General features: G+C 39.6%; 1 protein-coding gene across 1 annotated transcript in view; it reads right to left on the reverse strand.

The window, feature by feature from the left end:
* LOC115323999 (nose resistant to fluoxetine protein 6) overlaps positions 1–24,495 on the reverse strand; it is a 107,716-nt gene that overhangs the window by 70,837 nt on the left and 12,384 nt on the right. Inside the window, 2 exon segments of the mRNA XM_040211171.1 lie at positions 4,177–4,288; positions 16,029–16,240. Of these exon segments, the coding sequence (XP_040067105.1) occupies positions 4,177–4,288; positions 16,029–16,240 (324 nt within the window).

The following is a 24,495-nucleotide window of genomic DNA, read 5'->3' on the forward strand; positions in this document are numbered from 1 at the left end:
GAACAACGTAGGACATATTTTAATCAAGATATAGACATTTTTTCTCTTTAGTTACGTTTAGAAAACGTAGAATTGGCGCAATTCATTTCATACCAAAAGTGAAGTCGCACAAAATAAACTATTTTAGTTTGTATTTTTAGAACAAACAAAAAGCCGAAAATCGTAACCAACGCCATTACGGTGGGCATCAAAACACAGCATTAAAATTTGTCCTGGATTAAAAAAAAATGTTTAGTTATATTTGGCCTTACAAATTAAATTGCCAATTACTTTTTTTGGGTGCCTAAAGGTGTTCGATTTTTCAGGTGAAATGTATCTAAGATGGAGAGAACCTATCTAAGTATAAATGCTATTCATGCCGTCTTTCTTGCAGTAAATATTAACGCTGTCGGATAAGTGTACGCCTTCCTGAATCTCAAACCATTAAGAACCGTATAATCAAAGCCAATGAGAGACTAGATTTAAAGCGGTACTCTACACTTTAGTATTCAAAGTTATTTTATCGTCTTTTCCTTTCTCAGTCGTGTGCCTACCACGCGCTCTAGCGATGGCATAAGAACATAAAAGAAATTGCAAGACGTTAAAAAAAAAATCTGGTTGCTTCGAAGCGTTATGTTCATCTCGAATCATTGAGGTTGCAACATACCGGAATATAAACTTCTTAGGAGTGCGCTTATATTGGATTCACCACGCTTTCGAATGGCACGAAGTAGTCGCACCACTCATTCGCAGTTTTATTGCATACTGGATTGAGTTTCAGAACTTTCGTGTTGCATCACAAATTTAACAAATTCCAACATCTAAATTTCTCAGTCACCCAAAAACACTTTTTTTTATATAATCCATCGAGTTTAAAATTTTGTTTTCGAATCAGCTCGTTCCAAAATAATAAACTTTTAGAGAATAAAAGTAACCTTTAATAACAATGGTGTTTCACCAGCCTTTGTGAATGTTATTAATATTTGTTAAAAACGAGAATTAAAAAAAAAATGATTCACTCGAAATGAAGTTTTTAACCTCGGCACACGTCAAGGTATGATTGAAGAAAAGTATGTAGACACTATTTACCTAAACTGTACTAATACTTTTTTTTTTAATATTCTTCTCATAGGAAACTTTCCAATGTGGGGTTTGCTTCCCGCTGTCAATGGAAAGAAGTCGTAAAACTAAAATCTCCCCCCGCGCTAATAATATAGGGGGGCACTTTATGTCACGTGTGCTTTAGGGAGAATCGCGGTTGTTAGCCATATCCATTCCACATGCTAAAACAGCGCAAAGAACACGGAGGAAGAGAAAAGGACAGGCAGAACGAAAGAACGCTGACCCCCAACTAATTTATTTTGAAAGAGGAGAAAAAGAAGCCACAGAAATTAACCCCACGTGAGAGTTAATAAGGAGAGCACAAATAAATAAAACAAGAGAATATATCGGCAAACATGGTTCATTTCAGCGGAAAAAGAAAAAGGAAGAGGAAATCGCAAAGCACGCCATGAAACGAAATAGAGAAAATAAAATAAATATCAAATAGGAAGAACAGGAAAGATAAAATACGGCACTTTTCTAGTCCAGGCTGGCTAAATTAACTTGCCTTAGGCGTTGGCTAAGAATGTCACCTCCTTTGCACTTAACAAAAGAAAAGGATGGCTAACGCATTGCTGTCCTATTTTTCGAATTTTATACGCCTCAAATACCTCTCGGGTAGTCCGATCTTCAAATTCCCTGAGTGTAGTTGTGTCAATGAAGGTAGGTGCGCACTGGCAGGTGAGAGATTGTTTAGGCAGGGTTTAGGCAGGCGTGAAGGGAATAAAAATTATTTCTAAGCCGGTCTTTGAGGCATCTTTCAGTCTGTACTATGGAGCAACCACCACACCTAAGGGGGATCTTGTAAACTGCAGCTTGCGTGCAGGAAACAAACTTGCTATTGCATTCTTAGTGGCAAGCGGTTTGTAAACGATTTCACATTACAAAGCTCATCTTTGCACAGGTCTTAAATAAATTTTGGGGGTAAAAAACACCACTGGGTCATCTTACCTGTTGGCTATACGTTTAAAATTGCGGGCACTGTGTGCAGGCACGGGACTTCTACTGGGCGCTTTCTTAAAGTATTTTGCCTGGTGCTGCTAATCCCTTTAACATCCTTCAACAAGGATTCCATTACCTCTGTTAGGACTGCCAGAGGAAAACCAAATTCCTTAATGCGTTCAAGCTGAGATCTAGAACTGTCCTTAACGGCGTGAATACGTGACTTTGCCAGGGGTAGAGCCTAGAATGTAGATGGCTATACCACTTTTGACAATCTTAGAATGATAGAAAGTGTAAGGCGAAATGTCTTTCTTTTACAGAGGAGAAAATACCAGCATAGGTGATTGACTTGTGCCGACAACGATAAATCTAAAAACATGCAGGTTCCCGTCCTTCGGTTTCTCAAACGTAAACTTTAGACCTGAAGCGCACTTTGCAAAAGTTTCCAATGCTAGATTTCCAACATATGACTTTATTTTGATGCTGCAATGTTTTGCTGAGATGAATCTTGATAAGATAACAAGGCGTAAGCTTTTGAATAAGTAACCAATATGAACTTCTTGGTACCGGTTTTGCAGTGACGGGAATCGAATATTTGCAAACTCTTTTTTCGCAAATTTGCATGTCTGTTTTTTTTTCTGTGTATTACGTGTATGAAAATATATTTAACGTTTGAGCCAAAAAAATAGGACACAGATGAAGCCATTAGTTAAAATGAGCTTCAAAAGCAGGAATCAAACAGTAATTTACACGTGGCGACTAAAAACTAATTGTACTTCTAAAGAAAAAAAAACTCCCCCTTGGTTTACTAAGTTGTTCCTAAAATATTATTAGCGCAAAAAACTGCGGTTAATCGTCAGGTATATGTAAACAAAAGTTTCCAATTTCTGTGTTTTATTGGTATGTTGATATCAGTGTAATATTATTAATGCAATTTTAACATTGACGACCAATGCTGTTAAAATAAGCTCGCGAAAAAAAGGCAACGGTTGAATATTATACTTTGTTGGTGAATTAGAGCCATAATATTTTCCAACCATACAGAGTGGCTTCTTTTTTATCTCAATAGCATCGTTCACTCACAGTAATTTCATTCAGTGTTCAATCACTATTGAATCAATACCGAGACTTCACCCTTCGGGTGTCACAAAGACGCTTTTAGGAAAACCGAGAATACAGTGGAAAACGGTTCCCACTAAATTTGGTGCAAAACGTCTCTCCGCCAAGTTTATTGAGAGCACTAGAATCGGTGCATAATTGTCGCAATTCGTATCATGTCATGTCTCACACCATGTCGCGAGGGTGGAGCCCCAGCACATGTTGTTGATAAACATAATAAATAACTCAGCAAGAAAAGGTTTAGGAATGCTATTGGATTACAACACTTATGGTAGTGGCCAAAAAGATAACACACATTTAGAAAAAAATATTGTTTTAATATTACCTTACCACACTCTCTTGAAAGGATTTCCCTTTGTTTGCACTTAGACATCGTACACAGAACCCCTCAGAATGCGGGAAGCAACGGGGGACGAGGGGCGAAATCACAAAATATGTGGCCTACACTTGAGGCGACTGAACCCCCTGCTTTCGAGAAAAGTTAGCAGTGAACTTCCTTAGGCTTCAAAGCGCCTCTTATTTTCGTCTTCTTTTTCTGCTGGACGCTTTCCGGAAGTAAGAATTTCGCAGACCCGACCACACCCTAGTTAGCAGTGTCAAGGTACGGTCAGATTTTTTAACAGCCTCCCTCTTCTCGAGGCATTTCCTTCTTGCAGACCTATGACGTGCTGGGCTCTCTGCGCTGCCGAGCATCTGTCATGAAAGCAGGTCATTAACCTATAAAAAATCACCTAAAATTGCAACAAAAAACCCAGCAAATATTTACTATTTGACAGCCGGTTACAAGAAAAGTGTCATTATCAACAATTATTTGTTTTTGTAAACCCAAAACAGGTATTCGGTGTCTTACCTATAACATTATACGCATAACAAAGGAAAACAAGAAGACCGGCATCTTTTAATTCCGCATTACCAGCATCCATCTCTTGTATGGTTCTTTGAACCTCTCCCGTCAACGTGTTACTGTAATCTCTCGCAGCTGTATTGAGTTGGGATTCTTCGCGCAAGGAAGGGAAAGAAAGCGGGAGGACTTACTGAGTTTGAAAAAGTTTTCCAGGTCCTGCTCGTTACACTCGTGCTCAACGCAGAGACCAATTCTGACACCGTGGACTCTCTTGCCTTGTTGATATCTTGCAAACACGGGTGTCTGAAAAAAAAGATATAATAAAACCGCAAAGTGTAAACGTTCCTTCCAACACGGACCCGACGCTTTGGGAGTGAAACAATAATATCTTAAGAGAAAGGACTTCCACTGAAAAAACGATCACCACTTTGGCTAGCATCTTAGCTCTACTTTTTTTTTTAAAGATTTACAAGAAAAAATATACTTTGTGGTAGGTCGTACATTTCTGCGCACATGTATCTGTTTTTGTTTTATTTTGTCCAAGCTTCTCAATTTAAGTTTCATAAATCTTGCCATTGAATTTTGGTGTATCCATTTGGTTTTTGTTTTTTTCTTCGCGGTGTCCTGATCATGTAATAAAGTTTATTAGGTAAGAGGTTGTTATGATTCGCGCTTATATCTATTTCTAGACCATCATTGATATAGATAGCTTGTTCAACATCCTGAGATAACCATGCTAACTGTCTTATTTTAAGATCTACCATTGTTTTAAGGTATATAGATCTCTACACTTTTTCACGCTCAGCCATGGTAAAAAGAAATAAAAACACCGGTGCCTGCGCCATTTCGAGCCTGCGGAGCAGTTCAGTAGAACTTGATTTACATCTCCGTTTTTTCGCCGTGAAATTACGTTCACTCTTCATTCACTACTTGCAACGCGACACTCTCCGATTTATCTGTAGGCGCACTTTTGCTGTTGTAGCGCTTTATTATTTAGACGTTGTCACCTAACCCCGGAAACAAAAGAACGCAAAATTGAACGTTATCATCTCCAGTGCAGAGCGATTTTACGGCCTGAATTAGGGTTTCAATCAACGGGGGATGACTTTCATTGCAACCCAATGACAGCGTTGATAGTACAAAATCCACGCCCCTTCCAAACTAAATTAACATGGATTCAATGAAATGACTAAGAAGAATTCGTGAAGAAAATACTCAGGTCGTGAGTGTGCACGATCAGTCACCGGAAAGCCGGGCGCTACTAGTAAAGACAGGCATCCCTCGTACCCTGCCACTCAAGTGCGCAGCGCAAAGGCAGTGCCGTTGCCGGTGAATAACAAAAATGAGAAGTGTCGCGATAAATAATAATAAAAAAGTCGGTCCTGTGGTTGAAACGCTCCCGATCTGCCGCTTTGAGGCATCCTACGCATCCCTCGGTCGTCGCTCTGTTAGCATTTATTTTGACCACGGCTGAATGTGACGCTGAATTTTGGTAGATGCAACTTCCACCAGAGATGCAGCGCCACCAAACGCTCACTAGATGAACGGCGTGTCGCTGGAAAGATCCGCCTTTCCCACCCTTGACCCCATGACCTCTGCACGAATAACAGAGCGCTCTACAGACTGAGATAACTGGGAACTAGCCACCAGTTCAGCGAAAGGATGTTAGCAGTCACCATTAGTCTTGATCGTACACATCACAAGGGGTGGTTATGTCTTTAAATGGTCATCTGTTGACAGTTTAACGGGAGTCTTAATGTGGAGTATATTTACGGAAGAGTAAATTCTTAGCTTATGACGTTGATTCTTGCCACGCGCCTTGCTTTGCCTTTCAACACACCTGGTGAACTTTGAACACTTCTAGAGCACCCATAGAGCTAAACGACAGCAGGAAGACTCGCATGGTCTCAAAGTATTCACTGCATTGCATGACAGCTAAAGCAGTAACAAACAAAAAGCCTTCCATAAATGTTTTGTATTATGAAAGTTCAATGAATGCACAGGAACGTCGAACAGCGCGCCCGCATGTAATGTTTACAATGTTATTTGCATCACCAAAACTAAAGCATGCATGACCGAACGCTTAGTCTCTACCCAAAATTAACCCTGCTCACCTAGGCCAGCTGCCAATGTTGCAATCCTTATCGTTATCTGATCTGAAATACACTGACTTTATAAAATTTTCTATGGGTAAATCAAACCCATTCCCGGTAGAGGACGCCATTCATCTCTGTGTATTCGTTTGTTTTTCGTCAGCCACCATTTTTCCATTAAAAACTCGCGTATGACATTATAATTCATGGCTAAATATACACGTCGTGAACTACTAGATCATATGGCATCCCTACATATTGGTGTCTCGTCCATAAATGAAAGTGGTATACTGATCATAAAGAAAGAGCGTACCTGAGCTCTATAATTGATATGCTTTTACTATCGATTTTCGTTTTATATTGCCTTGTCTTGATTGAAATTAGGGCTACCGAGATCTGGTCCAGCTGCATAAAATCAGCATTCTCTTTGCGTGCCCCGCATCGCTCGCGTTGAAAATAAGCCATATTCAAAGTGTCAATCGAATCAAAAGTTCGTAAATGTTGTTATCTAAATTTGGACCGTTCGTGCCAAATTTTGACGGAAACAGCAATTGGCGATTAGTAGATTGTTTTACAGTAGGGCAGCAACATGTATTTGATTCCAAAGGCTCACTCTAATGCATATCGAAATCCGGAGGATTACACAATCTGCGTGAGCAGATCCTAAAATATACAAGGACAGGCAACAACATGTTGAAGGTTCGGCGTGCATGCAGAATGACACTTTAGAGAGGAACCTGCATTGATATATTTTCAATACCTTTTTCCTTTTGAGATATATATTACTGACAATGATGATTTACTACTGAGTTACTTGATGTGGTGATAACTTTAAGGGAAAAAAATCCTGAGTTCTACGACAACGTTTTATCTACACAAGATGTGCTCCTTCCAATAACAGGGAACAGTAATCGCGTTTTCATGAACACTGAACTTTTATATAAGTATGCTCCTTAAAGTGAAGCTGAACGACGTATTTAAAAAATGAAAGCCGTTTACAACTCCCTGTAACGCCAAATTAGAGCGCAGCTCTTGAGGAGGAGGAGGGAAGGGTACTGGGGGGGTGGGTCAAGTGACCTCAAGGGGCGGGGGGTCACGTGACCTTGGGGGTCACGTGACCTTGGGGCGTCACGTGACGTGGGGGGGTCACGTGACCTGGGGCCACGTGACGATGCCGATGACGTCATCAGTGACGTGACCTGGGTAACCATCGTGACCCTCGTGAGGGTAACCCTATGTAACCCTTGTGAGGGCAACTCTCGTGACCCTCGTGAGGGTAACTCTCGTGACCCTCGTGAGGGTAACTCTCGTGACCCTCGTGAGGGTAACTCTCATAACCCTCGTGACCCTCGTGAGGGTAACCCTCGTGAAGGTAACCCTTTTGAGGGTAACTAACCCTCGTAACCCTCGTGAGGGTTACGAGGGTAAGTAACCCTCGTGAGGGTAACCCTTTTGAGGGTAACTAACCCTCGTAACCCTCGTGAGGGTTACGAGGGTAAGTAACCCTCGTGAGGGTAACCCTCGTGAGGGTAACCCTCGTGAAGGTAACCCTTTTGAGGGTAACTAACGCTCGTAACCCTCGTGAGGGTTACGAGGGTAAGTAACCCTCGTGGCCCTCGTGATCCTCGTGAGGGTAACCCTCATGAGATTAACCCTCGTAACCCTCGTAACCCTCACGAGGGTTACGAGGGTTGCGGTTACGCCGACGGCTACGCCGACGGCGGCGCCGACGCCGACGCTCCTCAAGCCGGGAACGGGCCCCTAAGAGCTGCGCTCTAAAAAAGAAAGTAAGATAGAGGTCACTTTTAGCGTAGTTTTAGCTCGTGAATCTGAATATCATGTTCGCTTTCCCCAAGGATCTTAATAAACGCATGACAACACAAAAACCCTCCGACCAGTCATTACGTATTAAGAGGACCTTTCGGCCGCCAAGCGAGTGTCGCTCAAGGGCCGCTCGAGCAATCGCAAGCTTGCCAGGTGTATTCCCCCGCTCCGGAACGAGTCGTGACGTTCTTTTCTGCCATTTTTAAAAATAGCAAGAGTGCTTGTGAATAGCTTGAATAGGCGCTGAAGATGCGCGAGATTGTGAAATCCGAAAACTCTTTTTGTGAAGTCACGCTCCGGAAAGGAGGGTCTTCAGCGCTACTTTGAAAATAATTTTCTGTACCTCCATGCACAAAACTAACAAAAAAAAAAAAAAAAACTCGATATTTGATTTTTTGGAGGTCGAATGAAGGAAATTTAAGGGTGTTTCCTCAAAAACAAAACCGCTTCAGCTTTTCTTTCGTAACACACGTATACAATTTTCTTTAAGCCATATTTCCATTTTAGAGCAGGTTGTGCGTCGCAAGGTACTTCTGTTGTTATTTTGTAAACATACGGCGAGAAATGGAGGGAGAGGACGTGGCGAAAACGCGCAAATACGTCGGAAGACCGAGATATTGTTACACTAATTGGTGCATAGACGCAAATGGTAGCTGCCTTTGTCTCTTTCACTTCTTGAACCGGATCGAACGCCGAATGCCGGCGTGTGGTGTTCGGTGTTCGCGTCCGAACGCCCTCGAAGAGTGAGTAGAGACACTGAGTATCCACTGATCATTCCAAGCAGATCTCAGTGTACTGTAATCTCCGCTCGCCTTGGTTTCTTTCTTTACTTCAATTTATTGTCGTAGTCTAAGACTTGCTTCTATTGGGAGACGTTAAAGGCATACAAAAGCGAAATTTGGATTTCTGCAACTAGGGCTGCAAGCGCGTTGAACGGGACCCTACGAACTCCAAAACCTCCCTCATACATCGATATCTTAAACGGATGGCCGTACTTTTGGACAAGAAGGGCGCGATCAAGTGACTACTATGGCGTCATTGTCACCCTGGAAAATTTGAAAATACGGAGCAGTCCTCGCTTCTCTCTTCCTCGCTTCAGTTCACAAGCTCGAAGGGCGGTAGGGAGGCGCAGAGGGAATGAGAATGGTGTCGTGGATTGTCTCGTCGGCCTCGTCGGCCGTGTTCAATAGTGCACTTCGGTTCAAAAAATGCGGCGATCCGTTAGAGATATCGATGTATGAGTGATATTTATGGGTTTTTCACCGTCCAGCCCTTCAGCTTGTGAATGGGTCCGCTGGACTAGCAACGTTTAATAATGCCCCTTTTTTTTTCCTTTCCTGCTAATTCTTGATTCCGGTTTACCCTTTTTTTACATTAAATTAGATTTTTAACTTCTTTACACTTGATTTTGGTTTTTTTTTTTTTTTTTACACTTAATTCGGGATTTTCTTACTTTTAACGCATTGACCTTCCTGCTGTCGGAATATTCTCATTCTTTCTCTTTTGTCTTCTTTAAGAGATCTTCCTCTCCATCTACCTTTGTCTGGAAGTCATGTCACTGCCTAGGAAGGGAGCGCTATGTAGTACTCGGCAAGTTCTTCATCAACACACCAGTCGTCATGCCCGATGGCCGGATGTGACTTAAGAGATTGGGTGTGCCTTCCGGCAGCTGCTTCACCCAACTCATTCTTTCCATCATCAAACAGATATTCGTCAACTACATAAAGTTGAAGATGTGGGATCAGACGTTTAAGACGTTTGTTCGTGGTGATGACTCCCTGTTTTGGATCCCAGATGAACTGGGATATTTGCCTTGTTTTATTAGCTCGAAATTTCTCTTCAGTATCCCTTCAACTTACAAATTAAATTGTGTTTTAGAATTTGCTTAACTTTACAAAAACTATCACCACGTAAATATTGCACTTTGTTGTTTTCACTGAAAATTTTACTTCTCACATATGCAACTTGTAGAGGCAGATTAGATCTTAGAATTCAAAGATAAGGCAATTGACATCACAGCGGTATTGCGCAGTGATGCTAATCGCTGCACAATAAATATTACATTTGACATATAATAAATATTACATCAAATTTTAAAAGTTCAATAACTGTACTTCGACAATTATCATTTCCCACTCATGTCCTGATGCCCACGCCATCGATAGGAATATACGAAACGATTAATTTATGTTACTTATAGTGTTATTTAATCAATTATTGTAACTCTTACTTTAATACAATCTGTAACGCCTACACGCTTGCTTGCTTAGACACACAGCAATTCTATTAGCATTCATAAAGATGAGAACGATATAATTTATTTTCCCACATTGCTTGTCTAGACAATGCTAAAATAAGCTTTTAAAAATCATATTGCCTAGTCCCAGGCGAAGTTTCTGTTTTACTGAACGTTTGGTCGGAAGTGATTTCAATGAAAAAAAAAAAAAAAAACAGTGGCTTTTAATTAACTTTAATTTGAGCCCAGTAATATAAAAAAACACTATTATTCAGGTATGTAATAACTATACTCCCCAGAAATCAGTTGTCAATAATGTCGCTAAAGTTGCGTTCTTTGCTCACGAGCAATCGAACCTAAGTAACTATGACCATTTTAGAAGCGTAAATTTGTCGAATTTAGTTCGTAACTATGTAATGTCGTACTTGCGTTCAACCAGAGTCGTGCTTTTTTTGCCGATTGTCAAAGGTTTTGTCACCGTTAACAGATTTTGCCCTAAAATACACATATTCCTTTTCCGCCATCTGAGTGCCGGGTTTCTCACCGATTAATTCTGAAATTATTATAAATTAGTACCTATAAGTACATCGCTCAGTTGTATTTGCTGTCAAAAGGTAATAGGTACCGTAACTACTTTGGTCTAACAACCTCTCCCGTAAAGATAATTTATGCGAAGCCACTCTTTGGAACCCGGGTCTCCTTGAAAGGTACTCGGCATTTCTAAAGTGGAGCGCATATACCGGGGAAAGGGGGGGCGGGGGGGGGGGGGGGGGGGCGTGTTTCTATTTCTCCTTTCTTTTCGAATTTCGAGGAAGTTAAAAGCGCTATTGACGTAATTTCGACTTGCACGGAAAAATTGGCAGCTGGTGGTTGCCCTCCTCAGAACCAAGCCTGTCGTCCATATGTTTTCGTGAAAGCAAGAGAGCAAACCTTAACTGATGTACCAAATGAGGGCAGTTGAGTGAGGCTGTCATTTGTGATGTTTCAAGGGGAAGCTGTTCAGGCCTAATGCATAACTGTGTATTTTAGTTAAGGACTCCATTAACGTGTCTCAACAGATGTCTAACAACTAAGTTTCAGCTGCTAATATAGAATCTCAGTCAATATTGACAAAAATGAGCGTTACCGATCCCAAAGTAACAGGTTTGTCAACAACGCGCTACAGTTAAGGATTGATTGGGGTCTTGAAAAAAATTATTGGCCCTCATTCCTAAGCAGTGTGAAACTAGGTTTCAGGTAATATCCAGACGCGGCCGACCTTATCATGAAACGGGCTAATCAAGCATCATCAAAGGGGTAAGTCACTAAGCCTTTTTTGTTTATGATTGATTCAGCCATGATGGAACTCGCAGAGAAACATGACAAACAACATGATGGTGCGCTTTTGACGGTTCCTGATTAGTCCCATCATCTTGTCGCGTTAGCTGTGCCTGGACCTAAGGTAAAGCGAAGTTTTACCTTAGGTCCACCATCTGTTTAGTAGGATAGTACCCCTCTAAACTGATGTTCGCTAAAGTAATGCATTTTGAATTTCTGCTCCTTCTTTTACCGAAAATAAATTTTTCAAGTTGTAATATTTTGATTCTAAGAGAAATATAACACTCACGAAGAGTAGCCCATTAAGCGAGCATATACTGTGCAAAAAATACGGTTTAGTCTCTAACATCTTGTTTTTTTGTGTTTTTTGTGTTTTTTTTTCTCACCGGATTTAGCTCTTATCAAGAACCAAACCCACCGTTTGCGATAAAGAAAGGATGAAGGAAAAACGAAGTCCTTGTATTATACTTGATACGCGAGTCATCTGGCGACCTGAAGTATTATTGAGAGGCCATAAACGATCTTGTTAATATCGACAATCTTTCAACAAACGCGTCTATGTGTGGCGGTAGCACATTACGTCTCACCTGGGATGCGCCGCGAACATATTTTTACTTGACGGCTCGTATTCGACCACCTATCCTGTTTTAAAAGAGCTCGCAACTGGGAAAAACACCGCCTAAGAGCTACAGCCAAGGGTTCCAATTGCCGCAAGCTCGCCGTTACTCGCAACAGACAAGGAAGGCGACTCCCATCGCTATTTCTTTCTCACTTTTTCCCTCCTCGAACCCTTCAATAGTAATGCTAATGTCAGGAAACACTATATGTTTAAGCTAAAGCTGGTGAAAAAACTGGGAGCGAAAAAGCCCATCACTAGAATTCACTAGGCACTACAAAACATATAATGGTTGCGTTTAATTTGTGCATCTAAATTGTGAATATTTATACAGCTTGAAACCAACGCGTTAAGTCTCGTGTGAGGTTATGTTTTTTTGTGGTTTTTTGTTTTTTCTTCTTAATGAAAGTTTCAGGCTATGTCTTAAATGTTGGATCATTTCATGTTCCGCAAATTTCTGTATTTTATTTCACATTCCTAATATGAGGTTCCTATTGAAGTAAAATTTGATGACCTAAATTATAATGCCGCGAAAATACTTAGATTTGAATGTTTGAGTAAATGCTGATCTTACGTGTAACGTCATTATACCGTCCACTTTTATTATCTCTATTCTAGGTTTTGTTGAACTAAAAGATACTTGTGCATGATAAAGTTGCAAGGCATGATTGAGAAGAGATTAGGCTTGACGCAGGCATTATGCTGAAATAACGCAATACATTAAGAAACTCGCTGGATACATATCGTCTACCACAGTGCAGCGTCTGTTATATCATATGTATTTCGTAATTATTAAAATCAATTCTTTGGGGTATAGCGGAATAAGTAGGAGCCTGATTCAACCCATACGTTTTGTTTTGGAGAGTGTGTCAAATAAACCGCCACCGGGAAACAGAAGAACGATATCTAACCATCCAGAGATTCTGTCCTTAGTTCTAATAGTATCGAAAACATCCACCCCAAAAACGTCCGTGCGCTGTGTTTTATACTGATAGCTCCAAAATACAATATCAGTGAGACATTTTTAGGGAGCTAGGTTATAAAAAGGCTGGTAAAAGCTTTCACTTAAGTATAAAGAACGTGACCAAACATGGTGTTAAGGTTGCTCACGCCATGCGACGTTTCAGATCGCAGGCCTTAATGGTAGGACGCAAATCATTTTTCGATAAATTCACTCTTAGATGTTTGCGAATTGGGAGTAAATTGAACAGCTGTGCGTCATTTACAGCTTTCAGATTCGTTCAAACCCCTATTAAGATTCGTTCAAACCCCTATTAAACCAAAAGGCTTACATCATAGCAAACCGGTGATTTTTCTGGTAAGAGCGATCGAGCGTACGCATTATCCTGAACAGCTCTTCAACAAAACCGACCGAGAGTTGTCAAATGCACATATCTAAATAAATGAATTGACGTCATTCCTCTTAGCACCGTCCATTCAATAGCTTTATCTCTTGCACAATATGTAACAAAGTTTTGTTGTTCTTTTTGCGTGTGACGTGGCAGGCTTTTTTTGAAATTCCAACTATGACTTTTAAGAAAAAAAATAACAACCTTGGGGGCAGTGTAGGTCCCAATCTGCGGCGAAGCCAAAAAGGTTATGACATATATAAATTAGATATAAAACTAAACAAAACAAAAGAATGAGCGAATAAAATTGAAATCTGTCGAGGCTTACGTACACCACGTGATTTTGTCCCTATTTTACGAAAATCCTTTTTCTAGTACAGTTGAGCGGCTATTTTGCTGTCGTTAGATGTGTGGTGCAGAGTGTATTGATTCTAGTTCCTCGAAGGGGGCTGTGGGAAGTTTCCTATGGCGCGGCAATTCTAGCCTTAAACGCATCTGCCTAAATTTAGGAATAGTATTTATAATTACTCATCGATAACTAAAAATTTCTTGTAATAATTTTTTCTTGTTTTCGAAGTAGGTAGAGACGAAATAACTGGGATCTAATGAACCTCGGCGAATGACGCATTATGAAATATGTTTGCACTAGTTGTGTACGAATAGTAGTTAGAATCATATAGCGCCGGGTCATAAGCAGCCTTTTCTGCTAGAAAAACCTTTCTGCTAGAAAAACCTACGAAATACGGATTTTTTTTTTTCATTATAGAAGCTCAGGATGACGCCGCGCAGTTTCAATTCGGCCTTGATGTGACATCTGCGAAGCGACGCTCGCTCAACATCACGCCTGACATGCTAACGTTAGTGAGGCTATCACTTTACAAACTTTGCTCTTATGTCCAGACATAAGTTTGGCCTAATCATTCATCCATTTATGTCGCTCGATTGCAGAGAATGGCTTTTGAAGTGGTCTGTGTGAATATAGACGCAATGTTTTTGTTAAAGTTGTTTATTCTGCAGAAAAGGTCTTAGTACGTCGAACTGGGCTGATCATATGAACTCTTCTACTCCTGCTGATGGTATATTTTGAATCTGTTTAATAATACGTTGAAATATGCTTATTAACTTTGTCTGAACAGTGAATAGTTTGAATTAGTTTGAAATAATATTAATAGTGATTGAAGTGTAAGTTAGTGCTGCGTCTCACCGGCTCCCTATGCAGTAGTCAATCTAAGGATAACACCGCCCTATTCGATGTGAATATTTTTGGAACACTCCTGACGTTTATGCTCTATATCAAAATGTTGCGTGCCATTTTATTTTTGAAGTGAAGTGCGATTTCGCTGCTCCATGAGAGCTTTAGACTACATATCAATTTGACTCATTTTTGCAGAGAAGGCTAGAAAATTGGCGCAATTAATTTCATTTCTGTACTCCTGCATTTTTAACATTAAAAAACTGCTTGTGTGCATACTTAGTTTAGAAAGCCAAACTATGTAACAGACACCAGAGCTCGCAACAAACAAAAATCAACGAACCCCGAGCCGAAAATTTAATATAGATGAATTAATTGATGACCTAAATTCTAATATCCAGTCTCATCGACAAGCTATTTCCGACGCCCAACATTGGCGACCTGCGTTTTGTATGTCAGGATTAGAGCAGTGATCTTTAGTACTCAATGGATCAAGGTTGGCTCCATGGAGGCTTAATCGGAAAAAAAATCCGTGATACTATATTTTTTTATGCACCTCGAGACATCTTTTCTTGGTGATCGGATAGAGTGATGTTTTATCGCTATCGCAATACAAAAAACAACGACAACAACAACAAACAAAAAATTGAACATGCTTTGATGCAATTTGCGCGCTTAGTATTGAAGACAAGGACGCTTTACCAATGTAGATAACCACCACGCAGAGGGCATCACGTGCGTTCAAGACGTATTTCATAATATTATTCCGGAATGTTCAGCTCATGGAATGAGATTTAGAAGTGCCCGAACGAAACAATCCGAACATTTTGCGGAAAAGCCTAGATACAATGAGGAGCATAATATGCAGGTATGTCGTGATTTAAAGGGAGGAAGTTTATGGACTTCTTAATGCATTAAATCTAGCACGAGGCCTAAGTGGACGTAGGTATAAGCAGACCTTGAGAACCATTTCCACCGGGCCAAGCTAATAAGTTCAGGCCTGTAATTCGCGTTATGCAAGATTCGTTAGCCACGGATATTAAAAAAAACAATTGGTTTGTCAATATCAACACTGTTTAGATTCATCTTTAAATGATACGGTCGTGTAATTACTGAGTGTGTAATTTGGAAGAAACTTGCGATAAAGACAGAAATGAAGTCACGGTGTTAATAATTTCGTAAAAAATAAATCTAATAAAATTAGCGTTAGAAAACAAGTAAGTCAATTAATAGGTGAGCGAATAGAAAAACCGCACAGTTTGTATATTTATTCTACACATAATATTTCATACTATTTAACAGAATCGGAAAAACGAAAGCGCCTAGTTTCCGTCCAATGGCATGCCCCGAATGCTGAGAGATTTGAAGACTATTACCTGACTGTCTTTCTAGCGAAACAACCGAAGGTGAACTCACCCATCTGTGAGACAAGCGAAGCATGTCGTCCACATGTTCTAAAATGGAGAGATCTTTGCCGAACTTTATGTACAGATTGCAGTACTGCGCCCTGACTTTCTCGTTGCCATAGTCGTCGTATATCACGGTCTCGATGCACTGATCGAAGGCCCCGATGTCCGACAGCGTTCCTTGGAACAGCCCCGTGGGGTACTTGCCCGTTGCGTCGAGCACTTGATGGGAAAGGGGTTACGTGGTCAGGCATGCAAAAATTAATTATAGTTTGGCTCGCTAGAAGCCCACAGAGATTTCACTATCAAAACTCAACTTAATACGTTAACAAACCAGAACCTCATTAATGTCAACCAATTTTTTTAAGCAACAAAAATATTTTGATTCGCCTTCGTACAATTTGAGTGTTTGCTCAGTTGACTCTCTTTCACGGAGTGGTTGAAGTTGGAACATATTTTATCCTCGTTTAAATACCATCAAATACATCTTATGACATTCCAACTTCATAATTTAGTAGATACAGGGTGTCCGCCGAAAAAAATTACGAGGTGTTTTTTTGTTTGTTTTTTATCGCAAAAATACACTATTCATCGCCGAGCGATAATTCTCCACATAAATGCAGCGCTGGAGGTTTGAACTAGATCCCAAAGTCTCAGCACTAACCGTTAGCTCCTCAAAAGTATGATTGAAGTTCTCAAGTGTTCAGTGGTAAAATGACTGCCGACGTGTTCTCGAATACACGGAGCTCCATGGGCGCCAGTTACCAAAAACGGGCGAAAATGTGCCTAATTTTTCCAATGAAAGCGTCAGAAAATCACGTAACTTTTGAATAAGATAACAGTAAGTGCTAAAACTGGCGTCTGGTTTGCATCTCTTGCACTACGCTTTGGTAGAGAACGAGCGTTCGGCAATGCGTGGTTTATGTTTGAGTTGAAAAAAACCTTCTAAACCTTTTTGGGAGGACACCTTCTACATTGAGCGTATCGAAGAGACAAACATTTATACACCATATCTTCAGCTCCATGGCAAATACATCGTATGCAATATGCCTTTACTACCGGTTTTATCCCCGAGTTCTGAAATGAATCCACGAAAAAAGCTGCGCCCAAATTAGTCGTTAGTGCGCAAAAGATTGTCTACAAAGAGGTAGGCGTGGTTGTGGTGTCATTGTTTTAGGAGTAACAAGAATAAGAGGGTATGGCAGGATAAGTTGCTTTCACGATTGACGGGAAAGCTCTAACTTGCTGCTGGACAGATAATAAAAAAGAACCAACAGCTGTAAAAAACTCAAAAACGCACAGAAATATCTTGTTTTCGCGCTGTCTAGAGAACACGAAAGTTTATAACGAGTCGCAAGCCTAAAGAGCACGTGACATCAAAACCACGTCCTCTTTGGGGCATTGTCATATCACTTACAACTCTATGCTTTGCTTTCAAATAATAGCCACTGATGAGAATAAGTTCCGTGCAGTTATTGGGTAATTTCGCACAAAAGTATGAAGAATTTCACTGTGAATAGTAAAGTTACAATTCAGGCTAGTTGAGCAAGTCATGTGATATTTGTTACTTGGCCAGTGACCGGTCTTTATTAAAGATTTAATATTTAGCAAATATTTTTACAGTTTCTGACGATGTGAAGCTTACGTGACACTTTTGTATCACCCTTTAATTGTTTGAGCACTCATGGCTGGACGTAACTGCACAATTCTTATGTATGTTCCTCTACGTTTGTTTGGTAGATCTCTCAACAGCCATTCAGACAATAGGCACGTTTACTGCTTTCTTTCACTATCATCTACAACAAAAATAAACTTACTAAGATACTGCGAATTCGGAGGATTCATATGCAGCTTCTGAAGTGAAAAGAAGTAACCTTAGAAGCATATTCTGCCACTTTTCACCTGACTGAGTCTGCCGCAAAACAAAGTGTTTGATTAGAACGAAATGTTTTAGGGGCTATTTTTTTCCCCAGCAATATATGGGTGGATATCGAAAGTAAGTTTTATCATAGCTTGTGCAAACAGAACAGAAAGCCGCAAATAGATATACTAGTTTATTTATTTTTCGAAAACGAAATGTTGTATACTAATTTTAGCATAGCTTCTGAATACACTTTTTTAAATATATTTTTGTCATGATTTTTTTATTGTCTTCGGTAACCTGTAAACCAAAGATGGCCGTTTAAAAAAAGAGGTTTCTAGAGTAATCGGGATGAAGATACAAAAGGTGATGACAAAAAAACCGCTATGTTACTGCATCGTTTTTGTGCCTCTACATTATAGGTGAATCAGCTTTATTAGGCAAACGTTTTCCAAACTTGACCCAGTACTATGATGATGTCTTTTTTAAAAATGTATAAATACTTTGAAAAATGAAAAAAACATAAAAAAACATAGTTGAATTGTTCGCTTTAATATACACACCTCAAATGGAAGTCCTGTTTAAAGAACGAAGCTCAGCTTAAACTTTATTTGAAATGTGAATGCGTTTCACAGCAGATGCGATAGCCAAGAGATATTGCAGAGGAATTTGTGATAGGCAACTGAATTGCTGTTAGGCGGATGTAATATGAGAGGCACACTTTCAATATTTTGTTTATCTTAATATAACCCAAGAGAGGTTGATATTCTCTTCAATCTTGACCGGTATGAATACTCGAGTTTTGATTCCAACTCTTCTCAATCATACTGTTTTACAAGAATGTGGCCTCGCGGTGCTGGGAAGCGAGCCGATGCGAGATCGCGGAGCGGAGTCATCCCCCTGACGCCACGGTACACCTCACTCAATCAGGGCGCGGCGACCGCAGCGACGCTTGTGTTCGCTCTCGGGGCTAAAGCAATGGCGGACTGGCGTAGGCACGGACTTTTTAAAAATATATATATAATGCCAACGCATCATACAAAACAAAAAGAGTGTATTGTAGGTTAGGTTATTAGATTACTGCCTTTTGCACCGCCCACATCTGGATTGGTATTTCCTGTAGATAACAAAATAATATACATGTATAAAGTTATCGCGTATAAATTAGGTAAAGTAGTGCCTATCTATAGTTAATTATAGGCAATTATGGCGGTTGTTTCGCCAAAAAAGTACATTATGTTTATTTGCATGCAGGATAAAACTAGGTTTATGTGTATTGGGCCTTTCATGGAAGACACGATAAATAAATTTAGTAATTTTCTTTTCAGTGTTTTCATTGACTGTGTTTTAAGAAAGGTATATAGGATGCTGCGATAATTTCACCAAACAAATCACAACGTGAATGATATAATTTGATATTTTTTTCAAACAAATATGTGCGGTGAGAAAGTTATTGTAGTGAAACTGGCATATTGTATATGCACCTATAAAACTCATTGCACGTGTCATAGTATACAAACTCCAGAATATGTAATAGAAAACATTGGTTTCCGTTCACAAATTGAATGCTGTCGCGTTCTTTTTCTTATGTCAGTGTAAGGTACCTGCGAAAAATGCGCTTCCGAAAGTACCAGGGCTCATTCTGGTAAATCTGAAATGTAGTGGTGTGTTAAGTGTTAGTAAGCACGACAAAAGAATAAGAAACTTTATCTAGACTGAAACCGAACAAGTCTTTAGGAAGCCCTCCGTATTCCTCAATTTCTGTAACAAAATTATCACGCCATTTGTTGCAGCTAGTTTCGACGCGCATATTGTAATACTTTAAACTTCATCAAAATTACAGTTCTGGATATTCTGAGAGCGCTTCAGGTGATTATTTTTTTTTTTTAGGAGAAGCACGTTTATCCCACTAAGAATTGGCATACAGCCCCTTTTACCCCATTTTAAATAGAAACAAATATGAGTGCACGCAATTCCGTCATTTTGACTATTTACTTCAATGTTACTACGCCATTTTTTTAGTTTTAATACCACACCTAGAAGTGGACAGGTGCGCAATTCATATGTGAACCCAATAAGTTTTCTAGAATGTTTCATTACAACCTTCTCTTATTTTGATCCTTTTGATAATTTTGATAATCGCAATGGTTGTGGTGGCAAAGCGTTTTAAAAAAATTGAAGATATATTAAATAAAATTTCCCGAATAAGTTACGTCGTTTTTATGTGAGGGTTCCTAGCTTTTACAAACGCGACATGAAGGCACCTTTACTTTCCCCGGAATTACCATGTCCTGCATCAATAATCATGAAAAGCACACCAACTCACAACCGAGCCACGTAAAACTTCAATATAATGAAACGCCAAAAATTACATCAACGTGTCAGACCTTCCGCCTTGTAGATGCAAAGCTACAAGACGAACATGCACAGACATAGATTGTCAGCTTTTTATATTGACTCGCAATTTCTTACAAACGGCACGTGCAAGAGCAGCAGTTTGAATAATAGTAATTCTGAATGTCTTTATTTTTTCTCGTCGTAGTCATTGTTTAACTTCCGCTTGGAGAGTAACCTAACAGACACTCACGGTTCAGACTCGCATTAAATATGACACAACCTCCAGAGTCTTTCGCGAAATAAAAACAAATAGTTAAACAATTTTCCACGAGTTTGTGATATAAAATGTTGCTGTGAGTCAGTAAGAAAACATCATCACGAACAGCTAAATTTTGAAATACTCTAGCCATTTCTTTTGCTACCATCACAAGGGAGCCTATCTGACAGTGGTAGCTGAAGCTGCAACAATCACAACAGCACGACGAGGAAGGAACTGACCAAACGATGAACGCTGTTGCAATGGTCCACACCGTAGCGTCGTAAATCACCGGGTACTCTTTTCTCTACACGTGGAAAAATAACCGTGTGATGTCTTTCATACGAATAATCTTGAAAGCAAAATCACTGTTGTTTTCGGAAAAAGCTCTCGCCATACCCCGCATGGCTTGCGTAGCGGACATGAATGTATGATGAGAAACTGTTTCCGTTTTCATAATTTTACAAGCTACGCGCGAACATTTTTCATTTCATCTGATTTATTTACCTCAAGGGCGTCTTTGAGGACGCATTACATGAGGGGGGTAGGCGCTGCTTGCATTTGTAACAACATAATAACACAATTTTCCAAACACAGCCAATGATATAACAAAATATTCGCTATCAGCCCAACACTGTTTACAAAAAGGGACTGACATCGTACGTACCGAAATGCATTTTTTAACTGGACGTAATTATGTATAAAACATTTTTTTAAATATGAGGAAAGAGAAAGCAACTAAGAAAATAACAAATAAGCATGTACATGTACTATTCATACCATAGGCGCGCGCAAATTGCTTGAAATTGAACTGGATTTGTGTTACTAACCATCTGTGTAGTCTGGCAGGTTATTCAATTCTGTAATCGATATTATTAAGGGTGAAAGCAGAATGGAATTAGTGTGCGACTGGTATTGCTATACCTTACAGGAATTATTGGTTTGAGGAGAAATATAACGTGCGGAATGACAATTGGTGTTTTTAAAGCACGAGTTACTGTAGTAAAAGTCATGAAAGAAACATATCTGGTTAATTTTGCTCCGGGTCGACAAGGAAGTGACACCCAAATTTGTCTTTCAAGCAGAGACACAAGTTTGAGGTGAAAAGTCATTTTATATTAACCGGGCCGCTTTATTCTGGACAGATTCTAATTCAGAGGTAAGATAATTTTGATTTGGATGCCATATGATACGTGCATATTCTAGTTTTGGGAGAATAATCGTTGTATATGCTAGCAGTTTTTTTGTATTCTCTAGAGACCTAGAGATTTAAATGAGTTTGTGACTAAGCTGTCGATATGTTGTTTTCATGAGAAAGTTTCATAGATGTTTCCTCCTAAGTTTTTGTATAGTGAAACACATTCAAGTTTCTGCATAGGTATGTATATTGGCTTGATGACTTGCTTGAATTGGTAGTAACAGTCCTTTGTTTACATTTGTAAAGAAATGACCGTTAATTGGCCCTGCAAGTGCATTCTCCAAAAACAGACGCATTTTTTTTAAGTATTACGTTGAAGCTGCTTCACTTGCAACAAGAGTTCCTGAATGTATGTCTTTTCAATCCTCTTTGATGGGTTGAAATCAGGACATGGTAATCACGGACTCAGTCATTTACTTCTAGAGACACGCCTGGAGGCTTTTTGTTCATTCTGAGAAGCGCAAAGTTGTATATACTACAAGCTGCGTATTCCTCACAGCGACGCTGAACAGAACCTCGTCCCAACAACTGGACATTGCGCAACCTCGATTATGACAAAGTATGGGTACCCACGGCACCCTAGGTGGCAGTAGTTTGTTGATATCCACTTTCACGTTTTTCTCTCTTCCAAGCGTTGCTTTTTTTCTCTTGATTTCATTCCAACCTTGAACAACTCGTACTTGAGTAGATTAAGTTGAGTGCCGGGACTCAGTTGTATGCTCTATAACGTAAGGCAGGATGATTCTGCAGGACGTCTGGGTGAAATCTTCGTTACCTGTCCAAGAGCGTAGTTTTCCGTTGAAACGTAGCAATTTAATATATATGATGGTGTAGTGTAAAAACGTATGGAGAATATCAGTACCAATAAGCTTTGAGTAAATTAGTATCTTGCGAGTTTTCTTACATGATTCTTAGCGAATGATGTAGATTCCCCTTGTGTGAAAGAATAAACGCGGAAACGCACAAAATGGCGCATAAATGATACGTCGATTTTCCGTTGTTTTTCCTTTAGTAGTGTTTCACTGAACCCAACCCAGCCCAACGCCACCCAACCTTCATCATAATGCTAACGCCATGACCTTAGAGTGTAAAAATAATTTGAATAAATAAGGGCACGTGTTACAATGAGGTCATGTGACGTAAGGTCACACGACACCTTGACGTCAAGGTGTAAAGTTCTGGTACGACGTGGCACGTTGATATCACGTGACATCAAGGCGTCAAGATGTCAGGTGACATCAAGGTATGTCACATGACATGAAGATGTTTTTCTTCACTCCAGAAAACGACCTTCGAATGAACGTAAACTTAACCGATCCCTCCTTGAGTACTATTTCCCGAGCATTTTGGGAAGTGCAAGATAAATGCCATTGGTGATTTTTTTTTAGTTCCTAACCATCTAAACCAACATTTTGATTGTATGAAATAGAAATAAAATAAAACTATTCTCTATATCACTGGTTCTCAACCATCGATGTTTCGCGGGCCCCTTGTGTATTCTCGGAGACGATGGGGGACCATGTTCGTCGTGAAGGGAGGGAAGAAGAAAATGTTAATTATGATAATGATTTAATAAATGGATATCACTAATGGCTATTGTGAGGTAGGCTTCTCTTATTTCAGATTTTGTACGAGAAAACTTGTCCGAAATTTAAAACATTTCTTCTCAATCTGAAACAATACAACTTTTATTTCCGGGCTTTACTGATGAGGCAGGGCTTGGCGGACACCCAGAATGCCTTCGCGGACCCCCATTTGGCAACCACTGCTCGTTATTATGGCAGTGTGTGTATATAACTCTTGTGTTAAGCCGGATGCGTAAGTGGGTTGTACAAACGCTTATTGTTTAAGGCCCTCAGTTGCTCTTTTTCGGTGCTGTATATAATAAGCACGAAAAACGCCCACTGATAAATAAATAGCGCGTCTAAGAGACAGGCGTTGACTGTTTTTTATAAGAACACGTTTGATATTACGCAACATACATTTCCATTCTGTTGTCCGCTTTTTGTCAAGCGGTTATAAGAATAAAAAATAAAACGAGGCAAGAAAGCACCATGCTCAGCAACAAAAGCATTGATGGCTCTTGTATACCAAATTTTTCTATTAATGTCTTTACATAATTTAAGACAAAGTTTTCGCCAGTCAACAACTATATGTTTTTCCGCGTTCTCACAATGTCTTAATATAAGTGACGCTTGCGTCATTATTGTAGTAATGCTTTTAGAAGGCATTTCCTTTCATTCATATATCGTTTAGAACAAGTGATGAAAAAGCGATCGTTTACCTTGTTTGTAAAAAAAAATAATGATGAGTGTAAGTCCATCTGTGCCAACAAAAGGAAGTGAAGCTGGTGATTAACTATGCTCGCACATTTTCTGAGCACGTCTCACACGAAACTTCCTTGTCCTTTTTTTTCTCTCTGAATTTCAAATGCATACCGCACATATTCTTCCGACTAATCTTCTATCAAGAAGCAGTTTGGCTGGGAGTAATTGAACTACAGTACATAAATTAGAAATTTATTTAAACCTTGCTCTCTCTTTACAAGAAATATTAGGGTAAAGGTAAACAATCAATCGGTTTAATCCTGCAGAGTTCTACTTCGGGTAGGGATTCAGAATTTACTGTACAGCAAAGAACTCAATCCGGCTTGTTTTGAGATATTCTCCGAAATTTCAATTGATATCTCGCTCTTAAAATCAACATTTAGAAAGTCAAGCAAATATTATAAAGAAATCAATCAGACTTCATAAAACAAAAACACCTGGACTTTCTAAGACCTATTTGAAAATATGTAGCTAATTTACTTTTAAAATACAGCGTAG

Source organism: Ixodes scapularis, unplaced genomic scaffold, assembly GCF_016920785.2.
Source record: "Ixodes scapularis isolate PalLabHiFi unplaced genomic scaffold, ASM1692078v2 PGA_scaffold3__209_contigs__length_174095766, whole genome shotgun sequence".
NCBI lineage: Eukaryota > Metazoa > Arthropoda > Arachnida > Ixodida > Ixodidae > Ixodes > Ixodes scapularis.